Source organism: Hippichthys cyanospilos, chromosome 11, assembly GCF_059441005.1.
Source record: "Hippichthys cyanospilos isolate Australia breed blue-spotted pipefish chromosome 11, RoL_Hcya_1.0, whole genome shotgun sequence".
NCBI classification, from domain to species: Eukaryota; Metazoa; Chordata; class Actinopteri; order Syngnathiformes; family Syngnathidae; genus Hippichthys; species Hippichthys cyanospilos.
In genome coordinates, this window is record NC_142379.1 from 5978668 (window position 1) to 5993847 (window position 15180).

At 40.3% G+C, this 15180-nt stretch overlaps 1 protein-coding gene across 1 annotated transcript in view; it reads right to left on the reverse strand.

Moving 5' to 3' along the window:
- ryr1b (ryanodine receptor 1b (skeletal)) overlaps positions 1-15180 on the reverse strand; it is a 68242-nt gene that overhangs the window by 7026 nt on the left and 46036 nt on the right. Inside the window, exons 81-97 of the mRNA XM_088428281.1 lie at positions 13009-13108; positions 12529-12608; positions 12084-12160; positions 11650-11723; positions 10705-10722; positions 8683-8763; positions 8491-8579; positions 6744-6872; positions 6449-6553; positions 4992-5021; positions 4141-4170; positions 3910-3991; positions 2254-3560; positions 1267-1355; positions 990-1158; positions 829-915; positions 447-704 (exon numbers count right to left, since the gene is read on the reverse strand). Coding sequence (XP_088284407.1) covers positions 447-704; positions 829-915; positions 990-1158; positions 1267-1355; positions 2254-3560; positions 3910-3991; positions 4141-4170; positions 4992-5021; positions 6449-6553; positions 6744-6872; positions 8491-8579; positions 8683-8763; positions 10705-10722; positions 11650-11723; positions 12084-12160; positions 12529-12608; positions 13009-13108 — 2805 coding nt within the window. The remainder of the gene's footprint in view (positions 1-446; positions 705-828; positions 916-989; positions 1159-1266; positions 1356-2253; positions 3561-3909; positions 3992-4140; positions 4171-4991; positions 5022-6448; positions 6554-6743; positions 6873-8490; positions 8580-8682; positions 8764-10704; positions 10723-11649; positions 11724-12083; positions 12161-12528; positions 12609-13008; positions 13109-15180) is intronic.

Below are 15180 nucleotides of genomic sequence, written 5' to 3' on the forward strand. Positions count from 1 at the left end.
ATAAATTGCATGTCGGTAATATCTTTGTTATGTATGTGGAAACACTGCCATCCAATGGTCACAGTTATCACTACAGTGCTCAATTGGCTTATATTAGGTAAGCATTAGTCAAGGTTGTCAGCTACCCTCCATAAAAAAAACGTATTTGATGAGAATTGTATTATTTATTCTTGTTATCACAATTTTAAAAGACGAGCATTTGCGTCCTTGCCACTGAAAGAGTTAATGCTGTTTCGAAATATCACGAGTGCAACATCACTATTAGTCATTAAACATTAACATTACTCATGAAATCATAAAACATTTCAAGTTTGTCATATTCAGCTCATTATTCTTTGCATTACAAAAACATTTTAGCGGGCCGGATTAAACCCATTTGTGGGCCAGAACTGGGCCGCGGGCCATATGTTCGAGAGCCCCGTTTTAGGAGAAGGCAAACATTTCACCTTAAGGCAATTGTAGCCGATGATACAGAGGAAGGAGATGACGGTGTGGACGATGCTGAGGAAGGCCAACGCAGGCTCCATGTAGCCAGTGCTCTCTTCCAGGAAATAGTACAGGGGGCCCTCGTCTTCATCGTCCTCTCCTCCGTCTTCGAATCCGGATCCTTCGTCATCAGCGCCGGAGCCTTCAAACAGTCCCGAGCCGCCCTCGAACACACCCGATCCTTCCAATTCCTCCTCTCCCGGTGGACTGTCCGAAACCTGGAGACGTTGGATCATTCAGTGCTTATTTAGTACTATTAATGTCATTTATTTGACCATTTTTCATAAGTAACCAAAACGTCCAATCAAAGATTTTTTGACGCAGGTCACCCCCTAAGCGAACCTTGTAGAAGAGCAGGATGAAGTTGAGGGCGAAAGCGATGAAGAGGGCCAAGAAGCGCAGGTTGTAGAAGTTTCTAGAGAGGTAGTTCTGGATGGAAATTGGAGAAATAAGCGCAGGCTCTCTGGAGCGGTCTTTAAGTTTAAGAACCGTAAATTGCTCACCATGAATTTGTTCCTCTGGACCTCCAGCTCGTTCCACAGCTCAAAACCTTCCTCTGCTATTTTCTTCTCTTTCTTCACCTTGGTTTTCACCGCCGGTTCCTCGGGCTCCTCCGGCTCTGGCTCCTTGGCCTCAGTCTCGGGCTCGGCCTTCTTCTCGTCGCTCTCGGTGCTGCGAACATATTTTCATATAACTTTCAATGAATGAATACTTCTTGAAGTCACGCTTCGTAATATTGACACAAAACAAAATGTTAGACGAAATCAGTCCACTACTTACTCTGCTTTCTCTGTCTCTGGAACGACTTCTTCTTCAGTTGGAGCCATTTCAACGCCTTCCTCTTCCTGCCCTTCGCCCTCTCCAGTCAGCTATGGCGATGAAGGCACAAAATGGCCACCATTTAAGAAAACATGCTAATATGAAAAGTTGGGCTGTCACTATCGAATGATTTTAAAATTGTTTATTCTATCATATCAAGCCCCCCCCATGCAGCACTCCAAAATGGAAAAAAACACATGATATTTTATTTTTTAAATATTTTTTTCACGGTTAGCAATTGTGATTAACATTACGGCGCCAGTAATAATAATTCAAGGCCCATTTTGCTCACACCTACATCATGTATATGCACATCACACATGTAAAGATGATGCGTCAACAATATTGCATGAGAAAAAGTGTGGTGATGAGGTCAATAACTTCCTGTTAGTTTTCTTCTTCTACTGCTCCTTCTTCATGCTCGCCTGCCACGTCTTATTTGAATAGATTGTTTGCAGTGACAGGTTATGTTCTTGGATAATACCGCGCTAAGTAATAAATATAAATGTGTTTTAAGGACACAAATAGAATTGATCGTTTGGCCACTATGTGGTGCACCAAGACAACAAATGAACCTGTGCGTTAAGATGGTTTTGTATATGAGCGTTTTCTGTTTAAGTCAAAGTACAGCTGTAAAATGCCAGGTCCACTTTGCAAGGAATATTCATGTTCTCCCCGTGCCCGTGTAAGTTTCCTCCGGGTACTCTGGTTTCCTCCCACATTTTCAAAAGCATGCATGCATCTATCTTTTTGGCAACTGTCACAGCACTGGTCTGTTTTGAAAACAGTGGCGCCAACACAATTCCAGCGGAGCTTCAAGTCGAGCTATTTCTACAGTTGTCAGACCCGACCTGGTCAACTTATTTTTTCCTAACCCGAATTATTAATAGATTTTACACAATCTTTGTGCTGACGAGTCTTATTACTAGAGTTGTTATGCCTACTTACTAGCTTTCTCTTGAGCAGTGGAGTGCCCTCAGGAGTGGGCGGTTCTTCCGGCGTGGTTTCTCCAAAGTCTCCTAGTCCGCCAGGAGCATTGAAGCCCGGCAGGCGTCCCCCTTCCCGCTCCTCACCGTCCTCCTCTTCTTCCTCGCCTCCGCCCGCATCCAAGTCAGCCACGCCGTCCGCAACTTGAACCTCTCTTGCTCCGGGCTCTGGCGGCAAGTCGCCGTGAACTTCGTCCTGCGTGGGGTCGGGCATGCTGGCGAGGATCTCGGTCACCGTCATCTTCTTGGCGCCCTCCACAAGGCCTCCTCCGAAAAGCGCTTTCCAAATGAGCATGAAGAAGCCTTTGCAGATGCTGTAGACGAACATCAGGATGCCCATGAGGACGGTGTAGACGAAGGTGGCCAGGCCGATCACCATCTCCTTCACCGTCATCTTGCGCAGTTTGCGGTAGCGCCGCCGCATGTTACGGAAGGTGAACATATTGAAGAAGTTGACCACGCTGGCGAGGAAGTCGGCAAAAGCCGAGGTGGACTCGGGGGCGACCGCTTCGCCGTTGCCTTCCTCCCCTTCGCCGGCGTCCCCCTCCTTGGCCGCCTCCTCTTCTTCTTCTTCGTCGTCTTCCTCTTCGGCCCCCTCGCCCTCGGGCTCCGAGATGGAGGCGGCGATGTTCATTTCAAAGATGGTGTCCTCGCAGAAGTTGACAAACAGCTCCATCTTCTCGCTCTCGCCGCCCTCGTTGACCACGTCGAAGATGAACTGCCGCTTGGACTCCCGCACCTGCGGCATCTCCCACTGATTGCGGTTGGCCTCGCTGATCTCGAAGTAGATGCGCTCGATTTTGCGGCTGGCTCCCATGATCTCGATGCGACCCAGGAAGGGGCGGAAGTAGTTCAGCACGCTCTCGGCCTGCTCCAGGAAGTTCTGCAGGCGGGTGTCGTGCGGCACGTGTTCCGACAGGTTGGTGAGGAGGACGGCGATGTTGAAACCGATGTCCTTGGCCGGTTCCTGGAAGCGGTCGGCGAACTCCTCGAAGTTGATCATCTCGTTCTCGTCGGCTTCGGAGCAGGACAGGAGGAACTGGATTTCCGAGGGGGAGTACTGTTTCTGGCTGTCCATGGCCTTGGAGAAGTCCTTTTTGGAGATGAGCCCGCGGGGGTCGCTAACGTAGTCGCGGAAGGCGTCCGACGCCACGATGTCCTTCAGCTTGAGGAACATGTCAAAGAACTTGAGGATCATCTCCACGTTGCTGGAGGACTCCACCAGCATGTCCACCATCTGTTTGGCGATGGTGCCATTCACAACGTTGCCTGGAGGGGGAGGCACGTGAGCGGGGATTCATTCACTGTTTTAATCTGAATGATCTTTCAAGAATCACAGAATCTACAGTAGCCTCCGGTGACAATATGAGCAAACATCAAAGAAAGACCAGGAAAAAAAAAAGGATGTTTCTAGCTTTGGGTTCACCAGAAACAAGCTGGTTTCTGACTAAAATGTAGAGTGAAACAATGTTTTGGTTTCTTTTTTTTTGTGAGACCGTCTTCTATGCCTTTGTTGAAAAACTTACTTGACGAATCGGCCAATCACAGTGCAAGCAATGAGTTAAAAAAATGGTCTTTTTTTCCACTACTGTTAAGAACCTAAACAGTGACGGCTTACCTTCCAGGAGAGACAGAAGCATCACTACCATGTCCTTCTGCAGATCCAACAGCTCCTTCAACAGCCCGATTTGACTGGAGTCCTGACGAGAATCCCAAAAACAGAAAAGAAAAAAAAAGTAGAAAGAAAATATTCCTTTGAGATGATCCTTTTAGGAATACACCAGATCCTTACGGAAGGAGTTGTTAATTCCAAGATCAGTATAGAAGGTAAAGCATTGAGAGACGCTACCTCACAGAGAGCTCTACTCCAAAAATGATCCTGGGTTTGCAGATATTAGGAAGGAGAATACATTTAAAACACAGCAAAAAAAAAAAAAAAAAGCACACGTGAAAGAAAGTAGGACAGAAAGACAGACACTGTGAATTCTGACACCAGCTTCTCCGCTTTATCCTGAAACCGATCAAAGCTCGGGAGCAAGAAAGACGCGCGTAGCACATGGAAGCAGATCGTGAAATCGATGACTTACTAAAAACCTGCGGCAGGTCATAAAATGCAGCAAAAGCATAAGGTATGGACAAAAGCACAAGAAAATAAACCTGGTCAGGTGTGTCTGATACAAAGATGTTTTGGGAGGTATTTTTCTAATGGGATCCAGGTCAACAATTTTGCTTACCCTTTATGCGGTAACTATCCTCATGGCTTCGAACGTTATTATGCTTCTAAAAATCAAAAATGGCCTCTTTAAATTGAGCATGTATACAAAGTCATCAAAATCAGATGGCTATCCTTAACTCTGCCCTCGTGTTATTGAGCCATTTATTCACCCATGACAAGTTTGACTGGGTGTGTTAAGTCCAAAAAGGGGAGGGGAAATGGGAAAAGGGAAATGGATACATGTAAACAACGCAGAAGCAGTTGAAAGTCTAACTCATTGGTGTCGAACTCCAGTCCTCGAGGGCCGGTATCCTAATTGTTTGAATCCGATGTGTTTGAGAGAGTTGGTTTCAAAACAAGCAGGATACCGGCCCTCAAGGAGTGTATTTTGACACCTGTGGACTGGTGTGGAATGGAATGATGTAGCATTTAGTAGATGTTTCCAATGGGATGGCATTGCTGGGGGTGGACAAAAAGAGTCTTACGCCATTTTGTTGTCCTGGATCAGGATGCATCTATCAGGGATACAAAAAATGTTACTAATGATCAATTTTCACTGTTTATATGATCCCTATATCAGCCTCAAAATTAAATTGGATTAGAATCCCTAAGAGGGTAAATAAATGTAATAAATAAATGATATTTTCATGTATCTTTTAAGATTAATAAGTACCGTAAATTTCAGACCACAAGCTGCAACTTTTTTCTCATGATTTGAGCCCTGCAGTTTATTGTCCAGTGCAGCTAATCTGCAGTTTGTTTGTTTTTTAAGTGCCACCAGGGAGGCAATCCACCAGTAAAGCAAGAGTTGGAAGCGTTATTTTCCTCGGGAGTATTCAATAGGTCTTCAGTCCGAAATTTAGGGTATACTAGCGAAGCACCACATGTCAAAAACATGAGCCGCTTGTTGAAAGAGTTATGAAAACACAAGAGAAAGCAAGCACACAAACACAGGAGCATCTTGGATTAGGCCAGCTGCATTACTGAAAAACCACCAACATGACCCAAAACTCAAAACAAGAAATATTGAATAATTAAGATTATTATTTAAGGTTGTTTTGACCATCTTTACAGGATGCAAGCTATTTGGACTCCAAAATAAGTTCTTCACTAAATGACAATGAAGAACTTAATTATCGTGCATTAAGGCAGCCTATTAATATCAACATACAACTTAATAAATATGTACTTCATCGTCAATGTAAATGTCCAAAAAGGATATGGATTCCTCATGTGTGCTTTTATGCATTTTCTGTTAACTATCAGCACAATAAAAAAAATGAATCTTTGACGTCTATTTTCGTCAACGGTAGAGATTGAGTTAGCAAAGCGCATCCTAGTAGAGGCCATAACAACCTGGCAAAAACAAAACAGGAATAAAACTTAGTAACGAAAGTGGAGGGGGTGGAGCGTTATTAAAATTATATAGTAATAATTCAAATAAATACATACTTTAGTCTGCAGGATAAAAGAGAGAGTTGAAGAAAATGAGTTCTCTTAAAAAAAAAAAATCATAATCATGAACAATGTACCGTGTACCTAAAAAACTTGTCTAGCATTCTGCCAGTTTTGCAAGACATCAATGACATGATTTAGCTCATTTTCACATTTTACATTTTTAAAATGGCCAACTAAGCAATTAAATTTGATTCATTGCCCATTTCTATTATACAGTAATTGTTTATCATGATAATTTAAACCACAAACTATACATGATTTAAAAAAGAAAAAACACTTTAAAATCATTTAAAACCGTACATCATCTCAACATACTTCATTGACACCAATTATTACTTTATGATCATCCATGGGCTGATCTTGTAGAATTTTGGGATTAGAAAAAGAAACAAGAGTCTCGAGAAGAGGTTCCAGAAAAAATAATAAGCACAGATGTGAATTGACAAATATGAAATGACAATTATGTAAAAAAGATGCGTCGCACCTGAGCCAGCTTCATCATCATGTGAGCGAAGACGTGCAGGAAGCCCACCACGGCGTCCCACAGCCTGCTGTGCGCCAACGACTGCTGGTTGCCCGTACACGGACCCTGATGAACAAGACGGGTTTGAACTTTGACCTTCCGCCATCAGCGGCAGCAAAAGTAGAATTCTCGGTCACAGTTGAAGTTCGGTTTCAACTTGTGGAAAAGTAAAGCAAGTAGAGACTGAAAAGCAATCATCTCCAATTTTTTTTTGGGTTCCAACTATTGGTTGCATGTTGGTGTGAATGTGTCCTACCTGGATGTACTCAGTCAAGCTGTTGAAAACCTGCTTGGCCACCGTCATGGCTTTGGAGAAGTTCCTCTTGCCGGGCTCGTCGATGATGTCCTTGCCCGAGTAGTACCAGTAGAAGTCACTGATGGACTCCTGCACGATGACATTTCATTCCACAAAGGACCCTCAGAAACTCTAACCGCTTGTGAAAATGAATCAATCAGCAAAATCCTTCTCAGGGCGGCCATTTTGTCGCAGGCTGTTAACTGAAAATGATATCACATTTGCTTAGGGCTCAACCAATCACAGCTCACCTGTTTTCAATCAATCAATCAATCAAATTTTATTTATATAGCCCTAAATCACCGAAGTCTCAAAGGGCTTCACAGAATGAAAAGAGGTCATACAGAGACATCTTTTCAATGTAAGGTACACAACAGCATCCCCTGTCAAAGCTCATTGTTTTCTGACTTTGGACATGTTACATTCGCAAGCTTATAATTGGTCCCCCAAAAATCTTTCTAGTCTATACGGTGCATGATATTTTAATTAATTAAATTTTTGCGGAATATGAATTAGACAAACGGTGCTCAAATTGAGGCATGTGAAGGTACTTTTTAACAGGGTTTCTGCAGGTATCAGAAGATCTAATTGAACAATACATTTTTCTTTTCAAAATGAAAAGCAAATGAATTGGAACATGAAGAAATGTTATTGTATGTAATTAATTTAATTTTTGCGGAATATGAATTAGACAAATGGTGCTCAAATTGAGGCACGTGAAGGTACTTTTTAACAGGGTTTCTGCGGGTATCAGAAGATCTAATTGAACAATACATTTTCCTTTTCAAAATGAAAAGCAAATGAATTGTAACATGAAGAAATGTTATTGTATGTAATTAATTTAATTTTTGCGGAATATGAATTAGAGAAATGGTGCTCAAATTGAGGCATGTGTAGGTACTTTTTAACAGGGTTTCTGCGGGTATCAGAAGATCTAATTGAACAATACATTTTTCTTTTCAAAATGAAAAGCAAATGAATTGGAACATGAAGAAATGTTATTGTATGTAATTAATTAAATTTTTGCGGAATATGAATTAGACAAATGGTGCTCAAATTGAGGCATGTGAAGGTACTTTTTAACAGGGTTTCTGCGGGTATCAGAAGATCTAATTGAACAATACATTTTTCTTTTCAAAATGAAAAGCAAATGAATTGGAACATGAAGAAATGTTATTGTATGTAATTAATTAAATTTTTGCGGAATATGAATTAGACAAATGGTGCTCAAATTGAGGCATGTGAAGGTACTTTTTAACAGGGTTTCTGCGGGTATCAGAAGATCTAATTGAACAATACATTTTCCTTTTCAAAATGAAAAGCAAATGAATTGGAACATGAAGAAATGTTATTGTATGTAATTAATTAAATTTTTGCGGAATATGAATTAGACAAATGGTGCTCAAATTGAGGCATGTGAAGGTACTTTTTAACAGGGTTTCTGCGGGTATCAGAAGATCTAATTGAACAATACATTTTCCTTTTCAAAATGAAAAGCAAATGAATTGGAACATGAAGAAATGTTTCGCGATAGTTTGTTATTGAGACTCCTTTGCAAAACATTTCAAAGTTGAATGAATTTGTGGTCATCTGAACAACTGTGATGTCATTTTCAGTGGACAGAAAGCAACAAAATGGTTGCTCAATGAGGTGGATTTTGCAGCATAATTAACAATAGTAATAATAATATTGTTTTTCGGGCGCTTACCTGTAATCGTAGCAGGTAGTCAACGGTGCAAATGATGACATTGATGGTGGTGGTGCTGCCGGTTTGGGTTCTCAGGTAGTTTTGGAAGTCTAGTGAATGACCGCAGATATGTGTCAAATCAAATATATGGACGATAACAATAATCAGATAGAGGCATTAGGAAGCGGACACTTAGGCTTGGAAGTGACTCACCGTTATTGTGACCCTCGCACAGCAGCTGCAGGAAGCGGAAGAGGTCGCACGTGAATTCGTCGTCGGCCATCACTTTCTCATCTGAAGGAACAAATTGCAAATAAATCCACCGTGTTGAGCGTGCGACTTGATGAGCGTAATTTGCCGATAAAGGATTAGTGTGTTAGAGTTGCGATTTTCAACCGCTTTTTAAGCATTTGCTTCAAAATACAATCCATTTATGGACACTTGACTGGAGACACACACCGCATTTCATTGGACATGCAACACCACAAATGACATTTGAGGGCACGCCGTCATGCAGGATAGATCTACTCAACTCTGAAAAATTTCTCTAAGATCATCAAAAATGGACTGCAGATGTACAGTATTACAAGACAGTTCACGGTAGCGGCTAAAACGTACAAACATGCTGTGATTCGGACACGACGGGGTAAACTTTGGTCAACTTTTTTTCCTAATTTTGTAAATGCTTTTAAAGGTGTATTAATTGAAATTATTTATGAATATCTTCTTTTCCTTCAATCACTCAAATTGTTCAGTGGCATCAGTTTTATCCATACATGTGTTGGTTTAATTTATTAACACCCACAAATAATTGAAACATTTTATGGTCTGTCCCTGTGGTCTGTGATCTGATGATGACAGATCAAGACATAGCTATTAACTGGTCTCTACTGCCACCTACTGTCTTGAGGTGAAACACAAGTTAACAAAGAATTTTCTGTTTGCTGACATAGTTTGACCGCCGCTCAAGTGAATGTTGCAAAAACCACAGTAAAATCAATGTAATGAATCCTAATAAAATGCATCTCAAAAATTGTAATTATAATGGTTTTATATGGTCCAAAATTTGGACAATGATCAGTTTTGTATACAAAATCTCGCACGTCGTGAGAAGTGTCAGAATCATTGCATTTTGAAACGTTACATGTTTTAATCATCTGTTGGAAATTTCATCTCCCTAGTGTTTTTTTTTCCCATTGATTCTTTTAGAATCTCTTCTCACGACGTGCGAGATTTTGTATACGGTCCAAAATTTGGACAATGATCAGTTTTGTATACAAAATCTCGCACGTCGTGAGAAGTGTCAGAATCATTGCATTTTGAAACGTTACATGTTTTAATCATCTGTTGGAAATTTCATCTCCCTAGTGTTTTTTTTTCCCATTGATTCTTTTAGAATCTCTTCTCACGACGTGCGAGATTTTGTATACGGTCCAAAATTTGGACAATGATCAGTTTTGTATACAAAATCTCGCACGTCGTGAGAAGTGTCAGAATCATTGCATTTTGAAACGTTACATGTTTTAATCATCTGTTGGAAATTTCATCTCCCTAGTGTTTTTTTTTCCCATTGATTCTTTTAGAATCTCTTCTCACGACGTGCGAGATTTTGTATACGGTCCAAAATTTGGACAATGATCAGTTTTGTATACAAAATCTCGCACGTCGTGAGAAGTGTCAGAATCATTGCATTTTGAAACGTTACATGTTTTAATCATCTGTTGGAAATTTCATCTCCCTAGTGTTTTTTTTTCCCATTGATTCTTTTAGAATCTCTTCTCACGACGTGCGAGATTTTGTATACGGTCCAAAATTTGGACAATGATCAGTTTTGTATACAAAATCTCGCACGTCGTGAGAAGTGTCAGAATCATTGCATTTTGAAACGTTACATGTTTTAATCATCTGCTGGAAATTTCATCTCCCTAGTGTTTTTTTTTCCCATTGATTCTTTTAGGATATCATTAAAAAAAATCAAAAAATGTCCATAATTTGTAACATAATTCCACTTTATAAATACTTTTGTGGGTCTGAGTTGCAGTAGATCCGCGATCACACTCTGTCAGTACACAATGAAACAGCAAGATGACAATAATGCCTAAAACGATGCTGAAGCTAAAAACAAAACCAAATTTTAAAAAAAAGTTGAGTTCTACTATGCCCTTGAGCGGGTTGATGAGAAGCGGATTAATTTCTCACGGCAAGGCAGCTAGCGGCTAAGCGACGTCCATTTACCACGTTCGAGCTTCTTATCTGACGGCAGCGACGCGTGAGGGAGGAGAGAGAAAGACAAGAGATGCGGTGAGTGCATGTCAGTGGACAGAGAATGTTCATTTTCCATAACACGCTAACACTCATACGCACAAGCTATCCGACATACACAGATGCACATGAGAACTGTGAAGTAGGACCGTCTTCTCGTTAACGCAGTTGGGGATTTAGCCTAAAGACTATATTTGGCAAGCCAGTATTTCTTTGGCGCCATCTTGTGGCAACTATAAATACTTACAAATCGTCACTAAGATGCGAGTCTGCTATCGGTCGGCGTCACGGTGTCGCTAAGATGCCGACGTGCTAAAGACTCGATCTCGTGGGAGTGCTTAGCATATTGTGTTTATTGTGCATTTTAGTGCTTCATTCAAGCTGAAATTGGTTAGCAATGGGTCCCAAGATTGCTAGTGATGTTAAACGGAGAAGTAAGAAGATGATAACTATGGAAACTATGGAGATAATCAAGAAATACGAAGAAGGCGCGTGAATCTTTAACCCCGCTAGGGAATAGAGCCGTAACTCGCTCAACTTCATTTTTCCTTAATGTATTTAGGGAATATGGAAATAACAAGCGTCACTCAAAGGTAAATAAATCCTTTATATATCTTTTTATTTATGATCTTATTTAATTATATACATGTATATTATATTAGTACATACTATACTATTTTGTTACTCGTTTTTAATATGTATATAAAATTTTGATGTTATCACCTGGGGTTTTAGTATAGGTTTCTATTGCCTGCCATTAGACGATTTTGCTTTGCGATCCCAACTCCAGAACGGATTAATTTTGAATGGCGGGAGTCCACTGTATTTCGTTTCGGGAAATTTGTGTGTTGATGCAACACAATGCAATCCAATCCAATCTAATCTAATACAATACAATGTATCCATATTTGTACTCACTGGTGCCCTCTTCTGATACCATTCCAAGTCCTTCCGCCTTGTTTTGTCTCTCGAAAGCGTTCAGGTCCAAAACACTGTTCACAGATCACAAACAGTCGGTCAGATAATATCCGCGTCCATCCGTCACGTGCAGTAGGGCTCGGCCAATTAAATCGATGATGGCCCTTCAAACAACAGCCCAAAAATAATTCGCCAGTTATTTTACATTTTTACCTCAATGGGCTGTATTCCAAGCGTTTTCATAGACAACCAACTTTGGTGCCATTATTTATCACACATCAACTCATACCATAAACTTGGTCCCTGGTAGTTGCTGCTGTTTTGGTTAGCAATAACATTACAACAAAGTTCAGAAGGCATCTTCGGTGGAGCTGCAATTAACTTCACATCTGGATATCATGTGGGAGTTCTGACAAAGGGACACCGTTCGAGACCTGCAGGTTTGCATCAGAGCTTGAACGCTCAGGAAGAAGCCCACGTCCTTTTTATCCTTCAGGTAGTCCAACATTCTCTGCAAGGAGGCAAAAAACAAAGAATATGATGTGTAGCATCTTATTTAACCCTTGTTTTGTCCAAACATTTGATCATTTACAACAAAGGCATTTTACATCAAAGGGAAAGCATTGAAAGAATACACAAAGGAGCTGAAATTTCACCCAGATGGCGACAACATGTCAAATTCCAACGTGGCGCAACGACTTTGTTATCACTCTACCAGGCGTAAAATGACCCCCAAATGCTCAAAATGCTGCAAAACGTTAAAATAAATAAATAAATAAAAAGGAGTCTAGTACAGGTCTAGTGAGGCACTCTTTTTTGCTATTTAATAAATCTTCAAATTTTAAAATGGCAAATTAATCAAACTGAGCAATGGCTGACCTGCTGTACGTCACAGTTGCCACCATTGAGGATGGATATTCCCAGTTTGAGGGTGGAAGAAACCATGGCACCGGGCTCACCTGAGACAAAAAAAGAAAAAAAAATGGAAATCAATCATTTTTCACAAAAAAAGTATTAAGTAGTAGTAGTAGTAGGAGTATTAAGGAGGGTGTTACTTCATACCTAGATGTACTGTATTTTTAAACTGAAAACATGTAATTTTTGTAATTTTTCCTATTGACTTTACTTTTATAAAAAATATATATTTTAATAAAAAGGGACTAATACTAAACTGACTAACACTTTCCTGATATTTCTAACACTGTACTAAAACTATCACATATAAACATGACTCAAACGTGATGAAGATAAGCATTTTCCTCCATAAGACGAAAGCTAAAATGGCTGCCAAAAATAGCGTATCTAGAGAGAAAAAAGAAAGATGGGCAATACATTTTTTGTACACGTGATTTAGCCCACCTTTGCAGGCGCTGATCATCTGCAGGACCATCTCGGCGGCGCCGCGGTTGTGCAGGCGGGACTGCTGGTACAGGAGCCTCTGTTTCTCCATCTCCTTTTCCTGATGGGGAGCAGAGCAGGAGGGGAGCGGCTGTAACCACGCCCACACAGAGTGCACCGCCCCCCCACACTCACTGTCGCTCACTCTCACACACACACAGAGCTACTTGCGGGCCACAAGTTGCTACAGGGCCCAAAGCAAGACTTTGGCCTGTTTTGTTGCCGCTTCTCCCCCACTTGAAAATTAATTAATCATTTAAATGGGTTTGGAGATATTGATTTTTTTTTGTCTGTCACCAACTGTGAATCCTCATTGCTATTATTTTCTTATTAAATTTGATTTGAGCTATGCCTTGGGCCAACTCTGCGTGAACACACACATACACACAATCTCACACACACACATTCGCTTCTACAGTGTGCATTAGTTTCAGAAGCTATCCCAGCAGCTTGATAACTTGCGCAAACGGCAGCCGACATTTGGACAAAAAGCAAAACACAAACACATTCGGTACGTAAACACCGACACGTTCAACATGCATTCCATCCTGCATGCAACTCAGACTTCCAATAATGCAAAAACATGAATCATCACTCATTAATTCTTGCAATTAAAGGGGACATACTGTCATTTACGTCACATTAAATGTACAACATTTCCCCTTTAACTTGTTTGTTTTACCATAAACTGAAAATATTACGTGGAAATGACATACCGTAGTTCCTCAAATAGTGGCTGTACCTCTAATATAGGAGTTTCAAACTTTCTAAATCCAGGATACAGGAGAGGCATATTTTTTCAATAGCCCGCTCGTATTCCCAACCCTAATACATATGTACCCCTAAATGTGTGCCTTCCCACCTTCCTACAGTTGCGTGAACCTTCCCAGCCACAATATGCGGAAACACAGTAGTTCCAAACATAGCTGCATAGCATTTCAAAGCAGCCCTAACATACAGTGGTGCCTTGAGATACGAGTTTGTTGTGTTTCCCTTCTAGAGTGCACAATATGGCCAGTTGGAGGCAGTATCTTCATATCTCAAGGCAACACTTTTAACTCTAATTATAATGCAGCTATATTACATTGCCTCACACTACATTGTCAGACTTTATAACACAAGACCCATGATTCATTTATCCACCCACAGGTCATCACATCAAGACCCACCCACCCACATCACTCCCACCCCCCCTTCCCTATCCTCCCTCCCTAATAAACACCTGACTAGTTGTAAATGTCTTGAACCTCTTTTTTAGTTACACGTTTGGTTCACCCTGCAGCTATGTGTGTTTTAAGTGTTGTGTATGGGTTGGGAAGTGTGTGTGGGACCATGCACAAGGGCTGAACAATTCATTCATTGAGTTTGAATTGACGATGTAGTGCAACGCAATTTTCGAATTGCAAAAAACAGATTTGTTTGCATTATTGTTAGAATCTGATTTGGGCTGTTTATGCTATACCTAAAGTACTAGGAAATTAGGAACTAATGTTATCGATCACTTTATACATTACAGTAATCAGTTACTTAGCTACTTTAGTAATTAAGTACTCATGTAATTTATTCATAGAATTTATTCATTTTGGGAACTAAGGTAATTGATTATTACTTGAGAACCTAAAGTACCTTTTAGTACCTATTATGTAAAGTCATAATTTAATTTAGTAATTAATTACCTGAAGTATTTGATGGCTTTAGTACTGTAGTACCTAAAGTACTTACTTTAATACTTCCAGTACCTAAATTACATTAATACTAAGTATCTCATGCAATCAATTGCTTTAGAACGCTTGTACCTGAAGTAATCAATTACTTTAGTACTTTTTGTAACAAAGGTGATCAATTACTTTTGCACGCTTGTACTTAAAGTAATGAATGAATTTAGTACTTTTTGGAACAAAAGCAATCAATTACCTTAGTACTTAAGTAAATTAAGTATGCAATCAGAAAAGAAAAAGAAACACAGACCTGGAATTGAATGTCTGGACTTTTAAAAAAAAATTCAAAATACATCTTTAGGATTCAATGAGTTAATAGGACCTTGATAAAGAAACAATTGTGCATTTAGTCGCAATATTGAGGTGTAGAAAAAAAATTGTAATCAGAATACCTTTTAAAATCGTTCAGCCCAAA